The 18175-nt window shown below is 41.9% G+C and overlaps 1 protein-coding gene across 1 annotated transcript in view; it reads right to left on the reverse strand.

Annotated features, from left to right (window-relative positions):
- Positions 1-15652, reverse strand: part of LOC124722843 — a 231695-nt gene extending 216043 nt beyond the window's left edge. Inside the window, exon 1 of the mRNA XM_047247968.1 lies at positions 15485-15652. Within this exon, the coding sequence (XP_047103924.1) occupies positions 15485-15635 (151 nt within the window). The 5' untranslated portion in view covers positions 15636-15652. The remainder of the gene's footprint in view (positions 1-15484) is intronic.
- Between the last annotated feature and the right edge of the window lie 2523 nt (positions 15653-18175).

An 18175-nucleotide genomic window follows, 5' to 3' on the forward strand; every position in this document is an offset into this window, starting at 1 on the left:
CTTTTATCGAGTGCAGCTAAGTTCAGATGGCTCTGCTGGAAACCACACCTGCAACGGAGCACGACATCTATCGGGCACTAACGAACAGACAACATAGGATCCCTGTTGAGAGGGGGCATCCACGTATCATTTGGCATGTAGTGCGGTGATCGATACACCATGTTTCCTTATACACCTAACAGTTAATGGTAAAAATTTAATCCGATCAGTAATCGACCAAATATGATGAGCCAATTTTGTTGCCGGCCGGAGTGGCCGTGCGGTTCTAGGCGCTGCAGTCTGGAACCGAGCGACCGCTACGGTCGCAGGTTCGAATCCTGCATTGGGCATGGATGTGTGTGATGTCCTTAGGTTAGTTAGGTTTAATTGGTTCTAAGTTCTAGGTGACTGATGACCTCAGAAGCTAAGTCGCATAGTGCTCAGAGTCATTTGAACCATTTTGAACCAATTTTGTTGGTGCGGCTTGCCTACATCAGGAGCAGGTATGCACTCAGGGGCAAACCTATTGTTCTCCTTTGATTGACAGATCATTAACCTATTGTTCTCCTTTGATTGACAGGTCCTTAACCTATTGTTCTGCTAAAAGGATCCTTCCTTTTGATTGAATGGCACTTATGTATTGTTTCCCCGCCCCCTCCTAATCCCCCCCCACACCCCTCAGGAAACCTCCCCTCTCGCTGCTACAGGTTTACTTTCAGGTCTGAGTTATTAGAATAGCCCCTCTAGCTCTCATCAGTTTGATTGACTATGTAATTAATATAATCAATTAATTAACCTATCCCCGTCTGGTAAACCCCTCCCCTCTCACCCTCCCTCCCGGAAATTGGTGGGAAAAAGACTCAGTCGATCGGTCATTTGGAGGGAGTTCTATTGTGGTGTATGGAATGTTGTTTATACAATCTAGACAATGTGTGGAATATTGTTTACTTAAACAATTTAGGGGATTCAAGGCAGTGTATGGAATATAGTTTATTTATTTATTTAAATAATTTTTCAGGAAATCGATCACCAACCCCGCCACCCCACCCCAGCCCCCCTTGCCCCCTCCCCTACCTGGAAACTGGCGGCTCTGCGGTGGAGAGGAAGGATCTTGTGAAGGGGAAATTCAAGGGTATATTGTTTATTTATATTAAAAAAAATCAGTTTGCAGGGGTTCGATTTCTCTTGCTTATCAGTCTATGCTATTTGGAAAGAGACAGGTTTTGTGATAAGTAATTACATCGATCGAATTTCTTCTTTATTCCGATTGCGCAAGGAATACCGTCATGAAACACACATCACACGTAATTACTCACAGTTAAAAATCTTTCGATCGCGAAGCACGCACGACCCGCCGTCCCCTGTCCACTGGACCGCACAGGACGCTACCGCTCACGCTCCCAGGAGTCGGTATGCACCGGCGGCCCCCGCGAAGTGACGACGAGACAGTCAGCTGCCGAACCACATGCAGGTGTCAGTTAGCGTCCCGCAAGGATGAGGCGGCGGCATCCCTTTCATACATGACACCTGAGAAGTACCTGCCGAAATACGTGTTCACCTAGGCACCGTTGCTGGCGCGATGACAGCTGCAGTGCAGGTCGAGCGCCGAGAGATGTTCGCATAGCAGCTAAAATATTCTCAGTGTTATACCGGCGTCACATATCTATGTAAATAACAGCCAACTCCCCCCCTCTGGATGCGCTATAGGAATCTGTTCCAGAATAACATCGACTGCTTTCTCCCTAACGATCCAAACGGGACATGCGAACTGCGTGTTGCCGTGCACGTGAGCCTACCTGCAGTGTGGCTGAGGCATCGTCGCAAAATGTTCGTCCTGCTGTCAACATACGTCTCAGAAACGTAAAACGATCTCACCGCTAAAAGCCTTCATCATGTCTGCGCACGCTCACTAAATCACCGTTAACCAGGTCAGGATGCACCGGCGGCCCCCGCGATTTGACGACATGGCTGTCAGCTGCCGAACCACGCGCAGGTGTCAGTTAGGGTCCCGCAAGCATGAGGCAGCGACATCCCTTTCTTATTTGTCACCTGAGAAATATCTTTCGAAATACGTGCTCACCTAGGCACCGTTGCAGGCGCGATGACGCATAGCTTTCATATCTGCGCATCCAGCGAGATGTCTCCATAATGGCTCACCCTCACAGGCACACCAATGTTATACTGCAGTCACATGTCTATGCAAAGAGGAGCCAAGTCTACCTCTCAGAAATAGTAAAGTGCTGCAGAAATACACATGTCTAAAATTATATCTCCTATGCTTGAAGAAAACCACAGACATGGCTTGTGGTTAAAACTGTACACTGAAAGCGGGAACAGGGTTGAAAACAAGGACACAGATGTTGCGAGGCAAAAATTCATTTATTTCTCATCCAACTTAAAAGTAATTTTACACTTTCATAAGCAGACACAGCAACACTACTTTCACACTTCTTCTTCTTCTTCTTCTTCTTCTTGAGTCGAAGGAGAGAAGGACACCCGTAGAATTCCAGGTCTTCAATAGCAGCAAACTTAAAGATTCGACATATCCATGAGATCGTCTCCTTTCCCTTCACGTAGATGACGAATAATTTATGTTCAGTCATCATATCTTTATAGCGTATCCCAGGGAATTCCATGGTAGAAATGTGTTAACCACTTTGCACTCTTCCGTGTCTTAGCACACTTCACATACTTGAAAGACCTCGATGAAGCAATGTTTGCTGAGAATGTCTCTATTATTCCCACATCTTGTGTGTACGCTAAGAATGCAACATCTTTAAATATGAACTGACTACAGTCGCCATCATAGAAACCCTGAGCGTCTGCAATGATGTTCACGGCTTGAGATTCCATTGTGAAATGCTCTAGGTATGGTGCAGCACCCGTTCATCTATACAGCTTGTTGCACAACACCGGCGAGCGGGCAGTAGCTGAGCACACGGTCACGTAGAACTAGAGCATATGCGGCAGTGTGTTGTGGGAAATTTGTCGAAGATTCAAATTCAATTCGCACATCTATGGGTCAAGACTTAATTATCTTGTTCCGTTTCAAGCAGTCTATTATGATGATCGGTGAAAGCTACTTGAACTTCCGTGGACTGAGTAGACACCCTCCTCCTTCTTCTTCAGCACTTTCATAGTAAGAAGCACGAAACCTTGCATACATGTCATATGCTAGACTGTATACATTTCCATTCCACGGCAGGTGTAAATTGTCATATGGCTAGAATTCTGAATTCAGATAGACTTTGGCATTAGTTAACTTGTAGTTGTCAAACCCGGCGGAATCATTTGCTAAATTACCTCTTCTATTAGTCTGAAACAGAAGTATGACGAATCTAGGCGTCTCTAGCTGCAAGGAGGTTTTAATAGGCTATGTTTGTCTGCTCGCAGTCAGTAACACTGGGTACTCGAAAACCTCCCACGAGCGAATTGTTAGTTATAGAAATGTACTGGAATTCAGGACTTTTAAAAGCTTCAAACGCTCCTCATCTGATACGCTGATGTGAGGCATTTTCCATATTATATTGCTGATTGAGGTCACATTCTCTTCTTGAGCTGCCTGAATGTATGAGTTATTGTTCATCGCACTCCGTACCAAAATGAGTTCTTGTTTAGCGTTCATAATAATCTGCCTCATGTTCTCAAAGTAGCCCATAAGCATTTTTAGAGGTATGCATGCAGTAAATCGCTTCTACTCTGCAATTGTTCTATCCTCCGGATCGTCTATGAACCACCTCGCATTTTCTAAACCATGCATATCCGCGGGTGATGCAGAGACGTATGTTTTAAGGGTTGATGTTATGCCAACATTGCGTGTACAGTCGTTCTCAGACCCATTGAGTTCATAGCGTATCTCTTGGAACAGGAATGCTAAAGCGTTAAGTGTAAGCTTGGATCCCACTGTACCGCTGCCGTCGGTTTTCTTGAATGACCCCTCTAGATATATGAAACTCTTGCATGGAAGCGTCAGTGCGTCTTGGTGCTGGACGACAATCCTAATTTCATCGTTCTTGTTAAATATGGTTGAAGCGTAAGGTTTATGAGAGAAGTATTCCTGACGTATAATTCTTTCATCATACTCTACTGGACTGGTTATATTGAGTGAGGACGTCATTGCGCTGCTTCAGGCCAACTGATTTAAGAAACTCGTAGCTCGCACGTGTTATCACTTTGCTGTTCGGTAGCGAAGTGGCATGCTGTGGATTGCGTGCACTTGTTTTATAGCGTACGCCCATCCTGACTTAGATGTAATCGTACAATGATTTCCTCACCACGAAAGTCAAGTTGATTATTCTGGTTCACAATACGCAGCTCCAAATAGTCCAATGTCTGAGCTATCACTGGAAGGTATATTCCATTGGCAAGGTTCTCAACAATCTTCTATCCCGTTGCAAACTGAGGGGAAGAATCCGTAAATAGTATGAATCAGACTGTCGTTGAGATGAAGTTCGTTGCAATGTTACACTCGACTCGGATTGTGCTGACGGGAAGTATGTCCACAGTCTGATCTGACTTGTAAAATTTACTTGGATCCTTCTTCAAAACCTGTCCTTTTGTGAAACCCAGTTGTAAGTAGGCTGTTTAGGTTTTCTTATTGGTAACGCCACGTAGCGCTCTGTATGAAAATCACTGGCTGTGCTGTGTGCAATCTGTGGCTAGTTTGCATTGTTGTCCGCCATTGTAGTGTTGGGCAGCTGGAGGTGAACAGCGCGTAGTGTTGCGCAGTTGGAGGAGAGCCGACAGCAGTGGTGGATGTGGGGAAGTAAGATGGCGGATTTTTGAGAGCGGATGATCTGGACGTGTGTTCATCAGAAACGTGTGAAGTTGATGTTTCTAAAGTTATTCTGATCTTTTATGTATGTACTTATGTCATAATTCCTGTAACACTGATGTACACGTTTATTTCTATTCTTTTGTAAAGCCCGTATTACTGCAAATGTTATCTGTATGTTCTTTAATGATGTATTTTGTACCTTTGTTATTGTATTCTCATGTTATAAAATTGTAATTGACACCAGTTCATCAAATTAAGTAACTTGTAAACATTCATTTCACTGCACACATTTCTGTTGGTCATAATATATGCACAGTATGTGAGAAGTTGGGACTGTTAGTGCTTGCACGTGTGTTAATAATTCAGCAAGGGACTCGTTAACAGCATTGCTGGTTCTAAGGACAATTCCAAAAACTTTGTGAGTGCACAAGTGGTGGTTTATGGACTTGCTATATTGTCCGCAAGACTCCTCGATGGTGATTGTGCACCTGCACAGTCGCAACGGATGGCTGTTAGCCATCTCTACAAGGACTACAGAGGGTCTACACCTTTGATGACTCACCAGTACCATTATTTCTACAAGGACTGCAGTGGGTCTGCACCTCTGGTGACCCACCAATACCGTAATCTCTGCCAGGACTACAGTGGGTCTGCTCTTTGATGACCTACCAACCAACATTCTTCAAAACTTCGACTGACTCTGCAGTGGGTTTGCTCTGTTGTGGCCTATTACCTGTCTGCATGTCAAGAGTCAGCACTGTCTTTCCGTTGGAAGGACAACACTACTTCTTCAAGATTCCATGGAAATCCACTACTTCCATGTGCATTTTCTTTTACTAATGAGACTTTGTGAGAAAAACTGTAATTACTACTGTGATGAATGATCAGGACTGTCTTTACGGACTGTAAGAAAATTTTAGCTGTTGACTAACATTGTATCAATAAGTGTGTGCATTTGATATCTTTGTTATTGTAATTATGAAAAAAAATTTTCAAATTTGTATTGGCCACTGCCCAAAACATTTTGTCAAATTTTTTGTGGGGAGCGTGGGAGCTATGTAAGTAGGCTGTTTAGGTTTTCTTATTGGTAACGCCACGTAGCGCTCTGTATGAAAATCAATGGCTGTGCTGTGTGCAGTCTGTGGCTAGTTTGCATTGTTGTCTGCCATTGTAGTGTTGGGCAGCTGGCTGTGAACAGCGCGTAGCGTTGCGCAGTTGGAGGTGAGCCGCCAGCAGTGGTGGATGTGGGGAAGTGAGATGGCGGATTTTTGAGAGCAGATGATCTGGACGTGTGTCCATCAGAAACAATACATTTGTAAGAATGGATGTCATGAACTGCTATATATATTATGACTTTTGAACACTATTAAGGTAAATACATTGTTTATTCTCTATCAAAATCTTTCATTTGTATGCCTATCAGTAGTTAGTGCCTTCAGTAGTTTGAATCTTTTATTGAGCTGGCAGTAGTGGCGCTCGCTGTATTGCAGTAGTTCGAGTAACGAAGATTTTTGTGAGGTAAGTGATACATGAAAGGTATAGGTTAATGTTGGCCAGGGCCATCCTTTTGTAGGGATTATTGAAAGTCAGATTACGTTGCGCTAAAAAGTATTGTGTGTCAGTTTAGTATTGATCAGAATAGGTAAAGAGCGAAATGTCTGAGTACGTTCAGTTCTGCTCAGCTGTTTGAAAATCAAATAATGTAAGAGATTTATCAGCACCGTAATTCACAAATTTTTCTAAGTGGACGTTTCACAGTAGGCGCCCTATTGAACATTTCTGGTTAAAGTCAATCGTTGCATTTACAGTCCTTATTTCAGATTTAAGTGTACTGGTGTTAGCACATAGCTCAATATCTTTTCCAGACTATTTTAAGACTTCGTTTAAATCACCAATATCGTATGCACCCGGTTCTACTTCCACAATGTCTTTTTCACCATTAATATCGAGATTCAGTTTGTTGATAGTCTCAGTGATATTTGGGATGCTGTTGTACGTCTCCAGTCCAATCAATGCAATACTCCTTTCACCAATGCTCAAATCAATTGGCGGTAAGTAATTTGCACGTAATACAGATGATCGTTCTTTTAACATCAAAGTATACGACATTGCATCTGAACCTCAACTGATGAAGGTATGTTTAACGCCCCTCCTTATATAGCATGCTTCTTGTTCTTTGTAAACATCAAGAGAAACATGATGCATAGATGTCCACAGAGGTATGTATTAAAGCCCTGATAATGCCAATAATTGAAGAACACACTTCTTCAGTGAGTGAAGTATTGTTGTAATTCTTCTGTCGGTTGCAGGTCACCAAATGAGTCGAAACAGTAGACTGTATCCGCATTTTTCATAACATATGATACCCAGTAGGTGCCGGGGCCTCCACCAACATCTGAATTCGCAATTCCACATTCACCAGTATTCCACATAGTCTTCAGTAATGTATCCATCATAAGTACACCATGAAACCTTGGAATGTTGAATTTCTTTCTAACAAACTTAAGAAGATCAGTATTTGTGAGTGGTCGATCTTGTACGACTGCTAATGGGCTTTCTTTTTTATTTATGAATAGACCAAGCCCTTTCCTGTACGGTTTCAAGTATAGTCCTTTTCCGATGGCTGTGGCTTCCATCATGCAGTTATGTCTTCTTGCTTCTTCTAACTGCGCTTGGGAGCTTCGCGCGCTCTTGACCGTTCGAGCAATAGCTGCAGCACCACCAGCGAGGGACCCTACCGCCTAGAGCGCGGAGAGGGCCGGGATGAGAAATGGAAGAAAACTGCCAGATGTCTTGGGTATTGGTAGAACTCGAGGGGCTTTAACCGATCCTCTTCCTCTTATTCCTGCACATTTCTGCTTCAGTGTGTTTATAGCTGCATACATCGCTGTCAGGATACAGTTCTTCAAACAGCTCTGCTTCCCGCCCTTGTCCTTCTTCTTGTTTAGTGCACAACGTGCAGCATTCATACGTAATTCGCTTGAAATTCATCACTCCTAAACCCAACTTAATTTTTCCTCGCATGGTTTTATCAACTGCAAATGCTGCGATGCGTTGACCTATACCAATATCCTTTCTTCTCCATATCGCCTTAGCCTTATCAGCTAAGATCCTATCCACAATGTGGCGACATGATAGATCTTTATTTGCAGCGTATGCAATGTCATGTTCCATACACGCTTTGTCAAGCAGATTAACCCCCTTATCACCTCGTGCCAAGCGTTTCTGAAGCTTTGTCCCAGGTCCACAGTAGTTATACCAAGTGATGTATAATTCCACTGGCAGTTTATCTAGAATGCCACCACGTCATCTAATGCGTCTCCTAGCACGCATGTTATGCTACTGCGCTGGTTGTGGACTGTGCGTCCTCATTATATAGCAAATCGTCGGCATCAATCCAACTGTTTTGTGTAGCAGGAAAACAAGCCATTTGACTAGTGCTTTATTTCCGCGACATCTTATGACTCTCTCCACGAGAAACACATCCGGTTCTGAACTTTTCTGCAACTCCTCGGTGTGGAAGCAGCCTGCAATTTCTTCACCTTTAATATCCTTCAATATATAAGTTCTAGGATTCGTTCTTTGCACCTTTGAAATTGTAAATATCTCTGTTGACCAGTTCGGTAGGTATGATTTTTGAAATGCTATCTTGTGTTTCGAGATACGTACCAAATCACCTAGATTAAATTTCTGTCTGCGTGGATCCAGCATTTTAATGCGATAGTACACCGTATCCATGACTCCATTACCACGAACGTCGATTGGTCTCATTTTTATTGCGGTATGATTCGTTCGATTACACTGAGCAATTATTTGTGAGAAGATATCTGTCCATTTGTATGAGCCGCGAAGGTTAAAACGCATCCACATTCTACCTTTTATTGTTCTGTTCAGACGCTCCACGTTACTTGCCTTCAGGTGAGTGAATCTTGAGTAGTGATGTATTCCGTACCACTGCATCACGGTCTTGAAATACCTGTTATAACTCCTCGTCGTGATCAATTTGGAGGTTGTCTGGGCATCGACTCGTCCCTGTCTGTAGCAAACGCTCAAAAACTTCCGCGACATTTCTATCCGTTTTTGCTTTGACAGGTAATGCCCAGGCAAATTTGGAGTATCAACAACCATTAAAATATATTTGAATCCATTATTCTCATGTGAGTATTCTCTCATATCTACAAGATCAGCTTGTCATAAGTCATCCAAACCTTTAATCATAACATGCCTACGAGGGTATGTTCTGTGGGCTGGTATGTGCAGTTCTCGAACTACTGTCTCCATATTTATTCGATGATACCTCTCTCTCTAAGCTCAGAGATTACTGAAACAGCATCATTCGAATGAGCTGTATTACCTGCAGCAGCTGATGCCGTGCGCAGTCGTAGTCGATCTATTAGCTCGTTGGGGTCGTCATAATATATATACTGCGGGATTCGATTGTTCACTGCTTTATGCTCAATGTCAATACCATCACCGCTGCTGCTGCTGTTGTTGTTTTCGCCATCAAGTATTGGTTTCACAATGGTTTTATATTTCATGTTGCTCAGGCTTTTCGCGATCATATGTACATCAGTCGTGTGCAGTATTTCACGGAACGTTCCCCTATCATTAACTGAATAATTTATAGGCTTTTTGGTAGGTCTTAGGAAAATAAGATTCATTAAGCTAGGTGTTATCTCAAACCACCCATCACGAATCTGTATTGTGTCATCAGTTACAGTTATAGGATGCATACCCAACATGCACGGTCTTCCCCTGCTAACGCCGAATGTTCTATCTATCTGACCACGGGCTATCCGCTGTCACAATCTGCTGAAGTCGACGTTGTTTCTCACGTCAGCTGGCCCCGACAGTGGCTGTTACTCCTGAATAAAGGCGCCTGCGGTACATCCTTAACACGTTGACAGATGAAATGGCCAGCGTCTCCCTACCTATAACGGGGAATGCCCCATGGTACGAGCATGCCCGCTCTTGCTACGATCATGTTTGGTGGTACTGTGCGTCTTGCCCATGCTGTGTTGGGCTGTAATGCCGACGACTAGTACAAAGTCTGAGAACGTCCCAGTCACATTACACGCTCAACTATTCCTTTCGACTGTAGTGACAGGCTCTCTCTCTCTCTCTCTCTCTATCTATCTATCTGTCTCATTCACCCCCCCCCCCCCCCCCCACACACACACACAAGCACGCACGCACGCAGTAGCTATCTCAAATTAAGTTACGGTTCATGATAAGATGTGTCTATCATGCTGAACAAAGTATTGACATATATTATTAAGTTTAATCTTGAGTAACACACTGAAAAGTAAAACGTTTGTTATTGGTTTCTGATAAATATGGTAAAATAAAAAGAAATGTGCGCTACACAAGAAATCCGTCCGGGAAGTTGGCCATCGCCAGTACGCCACAGCTCTTTTCATCTTATACAGTGTATTTTCGAAAGTATCAAAGTCATTGCCTAGTCATTCTTCCGTTACATCTTATTTAAACAGCAAGTAGACTGCCAAGTTCCTGGTTTAAACAAAAAGAATTATTATGGTGCTAACTCCATCGTCCTATATCCTGCTTATATGAGATTGAGCACTCGAAAGGTATATGCAAGCATTTTATGTAAAATTAACGTAAAATATCTTAAGATAATCCCTTCAAGTCTAAATAAATTGACAATCTTGTGACTGGATGCAGGATTTTTGTTGTTATTTTGCACAACTTACATAGTTGCGTTTATACTGCTATTTCGAGGTAAAATTGAAAAATTCAATTATCAACATTAGAAAATGATTAATAGTATTTTACTATTTATTAAAGTAAAACAGCAAACAGACAAATAACATAATAAATAATGTTACTCAATTCTTTTTCTTTGTGAATCAGACAACATTATAACTTTCTCCCCTACTAAACGTAGCTGTTTTTTGTAATTGCATGCCGTGAATGTTTTTTAATTAGAGCTGCAAGATATATGCTAAAATTTTAAACTTGTGTAGCTATGGGTGTTTTTTCTAACCAATTTGCTTGGCTAGTTTTGCCGATCCAGAATTCTGTTCATCTTTCCATCAATAAACATTCCTACGCGATAGCTGAGTATAAATGGTACCTGGATGAATAAAACAGTGAAAAATCTCTGAATCCTATTTATTTATTTCCTTCTCTCGTACCCAGCGTGTTGGTGTGGTAGTTTAGACGATACGTCGTATTTGGTGTGATTCAAATCCCCGCCTGTGCATCCAGACTTAGGATTTCCTAATCACTGACATGAATGATGGATCAAAAATTGCACTGCAAATTTTTCCACGGCTTCTTAGTTCGAGGTGGTGCTCTGTCCTAATAACCGAACGTTCAGTTCTAATGTCCTTTCTTTTACTTCTTGCAAAAATTATATAACGAATAAATGAATCAGGAAATAAAGTAGCAATTACAATTTCTGAACGTAAATTTCTTTCCTACTTAGCCCAAACTTCACGTGTCAACCACAACTGCTAACAACCCTTCGATTTTCTACTGTTCTTATTTTCGCGTTGAGAACGTTCTTTATGTACACACTAGTTTTTGTCGTTGGTTGTAACGTGTAAACAGACAAGGTATCAAGACGGAAGTACCATTTCGTGGAATGAACGATTTATTTGTCTTCAGCTACGTTAAGGTAAAAACTTTTCTGCAAACTGCGGTACACAATTCTTATGCGTATAAGATATTGTTGGTGCGGATAAAGCTTTATGTTCCTGACATCAAACCGAAATATAGAAATCCTTCTGTGCATCATGTTGACTGGCGACACTGAATGACAGTGCCTTAAATTTTCTGTTTACACCTCTGCTTGCCGTGGACAGGCTCAAACGTTTTAAGCGTTAAAACGATTTAGCTTATTGCGCTAGTACGTTGGTGAGGAAGGAACATTAAGCAAAACAATCGAACGAAGACATGACTTTATAGTTCAAATAAAACACCACAATCCGTCCCTCGTAAACATTCTAAAATTTACAGCTCGAGGAGAGAAACGACAAGAAAGACGCCAAGTGTTATGTTGTGAACAAACCACAAATAATGCCGAGTCAGTAAGTATCGCTTGAGGACATACAACAACCAGCCACTTTTTATAAAATTTGTATCAGATTCGATAGTTGGCAGTATTAAATCTACAGACATAACTGGCTTCAAAAGTAATTTCCGAAAATTGTAACTACAAAATCTTGAATGCTTATTGGTCTACATCTTGTAAATATTATTAAAAGATGTCTTCCTGCACATCATGAGCTACGTGTAAAAATATTTAATTGGCACACCGGTATTCAGGAACATATCCCATCGTCAGTGGCATGTGATACAGATAACAAACAAATAAATTTATTGAATCGATGTCAGTAACACCAGAGCATTTTTCATACATTACAGTAGCAATATAAGGTTCCTTACATATTGCGTACGTGTATATCAAATAACGTGCGTGTCAGGTATGGAATCGTTATGGTGTTAAAATTGATGTGGCTCTGGGAAATACAGAAGCCAGTCGATATTTAAATTCTAATTATAACCGTGTGTTTGTTATCATGACAGAGTCCGTTATGTCTCTTACCTCTGTCAGACGCTAAATGGCGACACTTCTTGTTCGTATTGTACACTAGTGTCACGAGATGAAAACATGTATATATACCGGGTGATCAAAAAGTCAGTATAAATTTGAAAACTTGATAAACCACGGAATAATGTAGATAGAGAGATAAAAATTGACACACATGCTTGGAATGACATGGGGCTTTATTTGAAGCATAAAAAAAAACAAAGTTCACAGAATGTCCGACAGATGGCGCTGGACAGCAAAACTGCTACCGTGACGGGTGAGAGGTACGCCGATATGTTACAGAACCGCATCATCCCCAGCCTGGCTGATAAACACCTGCTGGAAGGTACGATGTTTATGCAGGATGGGGCTCCACCCCATATTGCTAGACGCGTGAAAGATTTCTTGCGCGCGTCGTTTGGTGATGATCGTGTGCTCACCCGCCACTTTCGTCATGCTTGGCCTCCCAGGTCCCCAGACCTCAGTCCGTGCGATTATTGGCTTTGGGGTAACCTGAAGTCGCAAGTGTATCGTGATCGACCGACATGTCTAGGGATGCTGAAAGACAACATCCGACGCCAATGCCTCACCATAACTCCGGACATGCTTTACAGTGGTGTTCACAACATTATTCCTCGACTACAGCTATTGTTGAGGAATGATGGTGGACATATTGAGCACATCCTGTAAAGAACATCATCTTTGCTTTGTCTTACTTTATTATGCTAATTATTGCTATTCTGATCAGATGAAGCGCCATCTGTCGGACATTTTTTGAACTTTTGTATTTTTTTGGTTCTAATAAAACCCCATTCCAAGCATGTGTGTCAATTTGTACCTCTCTATCTACATTATTCCGTGATTTATTCAGTTTTCAAATTTATACCGACTTTTTGATCACCCGGTATATAATATTTCAGAGATAACATGAGACCTGTAGTACAGGACTCTTTGTCCTGACCACCATTTCCATACTTTCATCTCGTGATTACAGTGTCCAGAACGACCAAGAAGTGTGGCCGTTTAGCGTTTGATAGCGAAAACATGTATACACAACAGCCTATGCACCACAGAGGTAAGACAGATAAGGAACCCTATCGTAATAACAAAGAAATGGCTATAATTAGATTTTAAATATCAACTGGGTTCTATGCGCTGTAAATCCACATCAGTTTTAACATCATAACTGTTTCATACTTGACACACACGTAGTCTGATACAGACGCACACAAAATGTAAGTAGCTTTATATTTCTACTGTGAGGTATACAAAATGTTCTTGTGTTGTAGACATCGATGTGAATACATTTATTTGTTGGTCACCTGTATCAGAGGCCACTGATGATGGGATATATGCCCGTAATCGGTGTGGCAGTTAAACATTTTTACATGCAGCTCGTGGTGTGCTGTACGATTTCTTTTAACAAAATTATATCTTTACTTTAGATCAGTGATTCCCAACCTGAGGGTAATTACCAGCTGAGGAATAAAATGAAATTTTCTGAGGGGTAAAAACAAAAGGATTCAACTGTGCTTCAGTAACGAAACTAAATTATTTTTGGAAGATCATTACTACTATTAACATTTCGTAGGATTGTAAACCTGATTAAGTTTTTCAAATAATAGAAAGTAAGGAAGGAAGATTAGTGTTTAATGTCCCGTAGACATCGAGGTCATTAGATACGGCTTCAACTAATGGCAATAATAATAGCAATAGCTTGTGAAACGAACTTATGAAATATTCCTCACACAGACCACCGACTACATACATACTTTGTACCATGCATCCATGACAGTAAAACTGAGACATATACATCAAATATGATTAAATATCTCATGAAGATGCGTTCTCAGAGTTGGAGGTAGTTTCCGCAATAGACTAGAAATTGCTTGATTACTCATTTCGCAATAATAAAGAAATCGACAGCACTACACAACAGTAACTAAGTAATGAGTACTATAGTGCTGTATGGCCCACACATTATTATTATTGTTATTATTGGCAGTGGTCAGACACAAAGCATTGTCTTCCAATTTCAGCCATTTCGCAGTTAAGTAATCCAGCAATCAAGCGATCTACAGACAATAACTACAGTGCACCCATTTTAAGTTGGTTGATTTTAAATGGGATTGCAGGGATTGGGTCAAGCAAGTATCGCTAGGGGTAGATGTGGTACAGAGAAAGCACATTTTGTAACAAGTGTCTACCCTCCCGGCGGTAGTGGCCGAGCGGTTCTAGGCGCTACAGTCTGGAACCGCGCGACCGCTACGGTCGCAGGTTCGAATCCTGCCTCGGGCATGGATGTGTGTGATGTCCTTAGGTTAGTTAGGTTTAAGTAGTTCTAAGGTCTAGGGGACTGATGATCTTAGAAGTTAAGTCCCATAGTGCTCAGAGCCATTTGAACCATTTGTCTACCCTCAGTATGGATACTTAGCTTCTGAGAGGGAGTTGTAGATAGGACTCGTGATTCCCTGAGGACAACTTCATCATCCTTTACAGAAGGTTATTAGAAAGGAATAGTATCAATTGTCACGTTGACTGATTAGTTCGTAGTTTAATAAAAAAGCTCGCAAAAATTATCATTTATCATTCGTCACTTTAAAAAAATGGAAGTGTTCAAAGAAAATTCTTTGTCGTTGTTAATTTTGGTTAGGTACTAATGTTGTTAATGATGGGGAGAGGGGGCTAGGAGCTCAGGGATAATGTTCCCAGGAAAGTTAGGAATCACTGGTTTGGATGTACTTTCTAACGCAAACAAAAGCGAATGTGGCGCTGCAGTAAGCGCACCCAGCTGTAAATTAGATGTAAATATACTACTTGACAAAGGTAGCAACTAAAGAAATGTTTATATTTTACAGAAGAGGTGCAGTGTGCAAAATGCTGTTGGCACGAATTTACTAATGATGAAGATATAAGTGTTTTACACCAACTGAAGTTGAGTGAAAACAAAACGCCTCTACACGTGTATGAGGTCAAATAACTTCTTCACGTAATTTAATACAGTCACAGAGTTCAACCACTACTATTATTGATAAACTGATGTGAATAACTGTGCCGAAATGAAGTTAGCTGGTAAAAGATCCAGATGGAGGGTTAACAAGATTGACTGCAGGGTAATGGAGCAACATAATACGGGGTACAGCGCAGGTGCGCCGCTTTCGCTAGCTCACCTGTGGTGTCGACTTCGGCGTCGGCTTCGGCTTCCGCTTCGGCTTCGGTTTCAGCTTCGGTTTCGGCTTCGGCTTCCTGCGAGAGGGCAGGCGCGGGCGCCCAGAGGCACAGCCAGAGAGCAGCCGACACGATGAGCCAGGCGCGCCTCATGTTGCCTGCATGGGGGTCGGCCGCGCTCTGCCGCCTGATGCAACAACGCCCGCGCCACTTACGAGGAAGTCTTGCATTACGCGCCAGACGAGATAATGGCCACCGTCACCAAACACGTCGAGCGCCTCTCACAGCGCGCAAATCGAGTCGCCAGCCCTTACCGACACGTCGATCTGTACGTACGGTGGCACTCGCCAGCAAAAAGAATATTTCTTTATGCGAATGAGCCCACGCAGGAGTTAAAATAATTGAAAAGCCACGATCGCTTCAATATCGTTTACTAGATGACCGGTTTCAGCACTCTGAAGGTGCCACCATCGGATCTTTGAAGGTATAACATAACAGGTTTGAGGGAGGGCTATATACAATTATTACAGAACCAAATACCTGAAACGTGGATAAACATTTATAAAACCATATGGACATCTTGGTACATGAGGCAGACCATCTGATAAAAATCATTGTCACAACCAATAAAAAATAATAAAAAACTGCTCTCATGGTTGTTCTTTCCACAAAATATAAAACTGAAGTCACCAGATGAAACTACCACTGCTCGCCTAACACCGGTCGGCATCACCTTTAGAATACTGCTAATGTTATTTATATGTTTTTTAGGAAGGCCTACCTTGGTAACAAAGTAAATACTTGTTATACAGTCTAATACTGTTTACAGTGTATATAAATGATATAGCAGAAAGCGTCGGAAGCTCTTTAAGGCTGTTCGCAGATGATGCAGTTGTCTATAAGAAGGTAGCAAAGCCAGAAGACATTAACGATTTGCGGAAGGACCTACAGAGGATAGATAATGGTGCAGGAACTGGCAGTTGACCCTGAACGTAAATAAATGTAACATATTGCGAATACACAGGAAAAGAAATCAAACTACTCTACGACTATGCTATTGATGACAAACTGTTGGAAGCAGTAACCACCGTAAAATGTCTAGGAGAATCTATCCGGAGCTGCTGTTAAGTGGAATGGCTCAAATGGCTCTGAGCACTATGGGACTCAACTGCTGAGGTCATTAGTCCCCTAGAACTTAGAACTAGTTAAACCTAACTAACCTAAGGACATCACAAACATCCATGCCCGAGGCAGGATTCGAACCTGCGACTGTAGCGGTCTTGCGGTTCCAGACTGCAGCGCCTTTAACCGCACGGCCACTTCGGCCGGCTGTTAAGTGGAATGACCATATAAAACATATAGTAGGGAAAGCAGATATGTGACGGAGATTCACAGGAAAAATCTTAAGGAAACGTAATTCTTCCACAAAAGAATTGGTTTACAAGGTGCTTGTTCGATCGATTCCTGAGTATCGTTCATCAATCTGGAAATCTTACAAGGTAGGACATAGAAGAGATACAGAAGATGCGACGAAGAGTGACGCGTGTTTCGCCACGGGTCGCTTAGTCGGCCCGAGACCGTTAAAGAGATGCTCAAAAGACTGCAATGGTAGGCGCTACACGAGAGCCATTGTCCATCACGGCGAGATTTGCTACTGAAATTACAAGAGAGTACTTTTCGGTAAGAGTCGTAAACGTTCTACGTCGTCCTACATACGTCTCCTGAAACACCACGACGATAAAATTCGAGAGATTATAGCTAATACAGAGGCTTACCGACAATCATTTCTCCCACGTGGTATAAGCGAATGGAACAGGGAATGTGGGATCAGTTAGTGATGTCAGAAGCACACTCCACCACACACCGTCAGGTGACTTACACAGTATTGTTGCAGATGTACATGTAGACAACACAGCTAAGGCTGATATTGAACTATCGTATTTCTTTGTCAAAGCTGACATGTCAGATCAAATTAACCAACCAACCATTCAAAGAATTTGATGGTGTAATTCGGAACTTTGACAAATCTCGCCAGTCGTCAAATAAATATGATCAATCCTAGAGGCTAGCCGTAGATTTAATCATAAAAGTAGTTCGTCTTCTGTTCACTGCAGTTGTGAAATGTAGCCGCTTGGAGCGCTGGCGTCGCTACAGCTACTTCACGTCTCTATAGTGTGTTTGTAAACATGGCTTCAAAGTTGGTGTGTTCCTCCGACACTTTTTTTTGTCCAATAAACTCGCTTCGACAAGGGTGGCTGGTGAGCAAGGGGCACATTGCATGCTAATAATTGTGTGCTGATGGGCAGTTGGAAAATGTTGCAGGCGATTTCATGTCCACAATCACCGCTACAGCGATCCACTTCTACTGTACGTCTGGAAACATACAAGCAGCTTTTCAGCAAGCCGGAATAGACGATGTGGTCACACCCTAAAATAAAAAAATTCTTTCTTAGCTTTCCATTCTACTCTGTCTATTTTTGAACTCTGGATGCCGCAAGTTAAAAAGCGCTTCATCTGTTTCGTACTTTTTATTAATTTTGTAACTGTTGGAACACTAATTCCATTAATTAAATTATTGAAAAATAAAAATAGTTCTTATTGCCCACACAGAGCACGAAAAATTTCTTTACCTTCACATATTCACTCTACAGTGCTTTAAAAATCGCTTCACACGTTTCTGGAATTATTTTGGT

This window comes from Schistocerca piceifrons, chromosome X (genome assembly GCF_021461385.2).
Source record: "Schistocerca piceifrons isolate TAMUIC-IGC-003096 chromosome X, iqSchPice1.1, whole genome shotgun sequence".
Taxonomy (NCBI): domain Eukaryota; kingdom Metazoa; phylum Arthropoda; class Insecta; order Orthoptera; family Acrididae; genus Schistocerca; species Schistocerca piceifrons.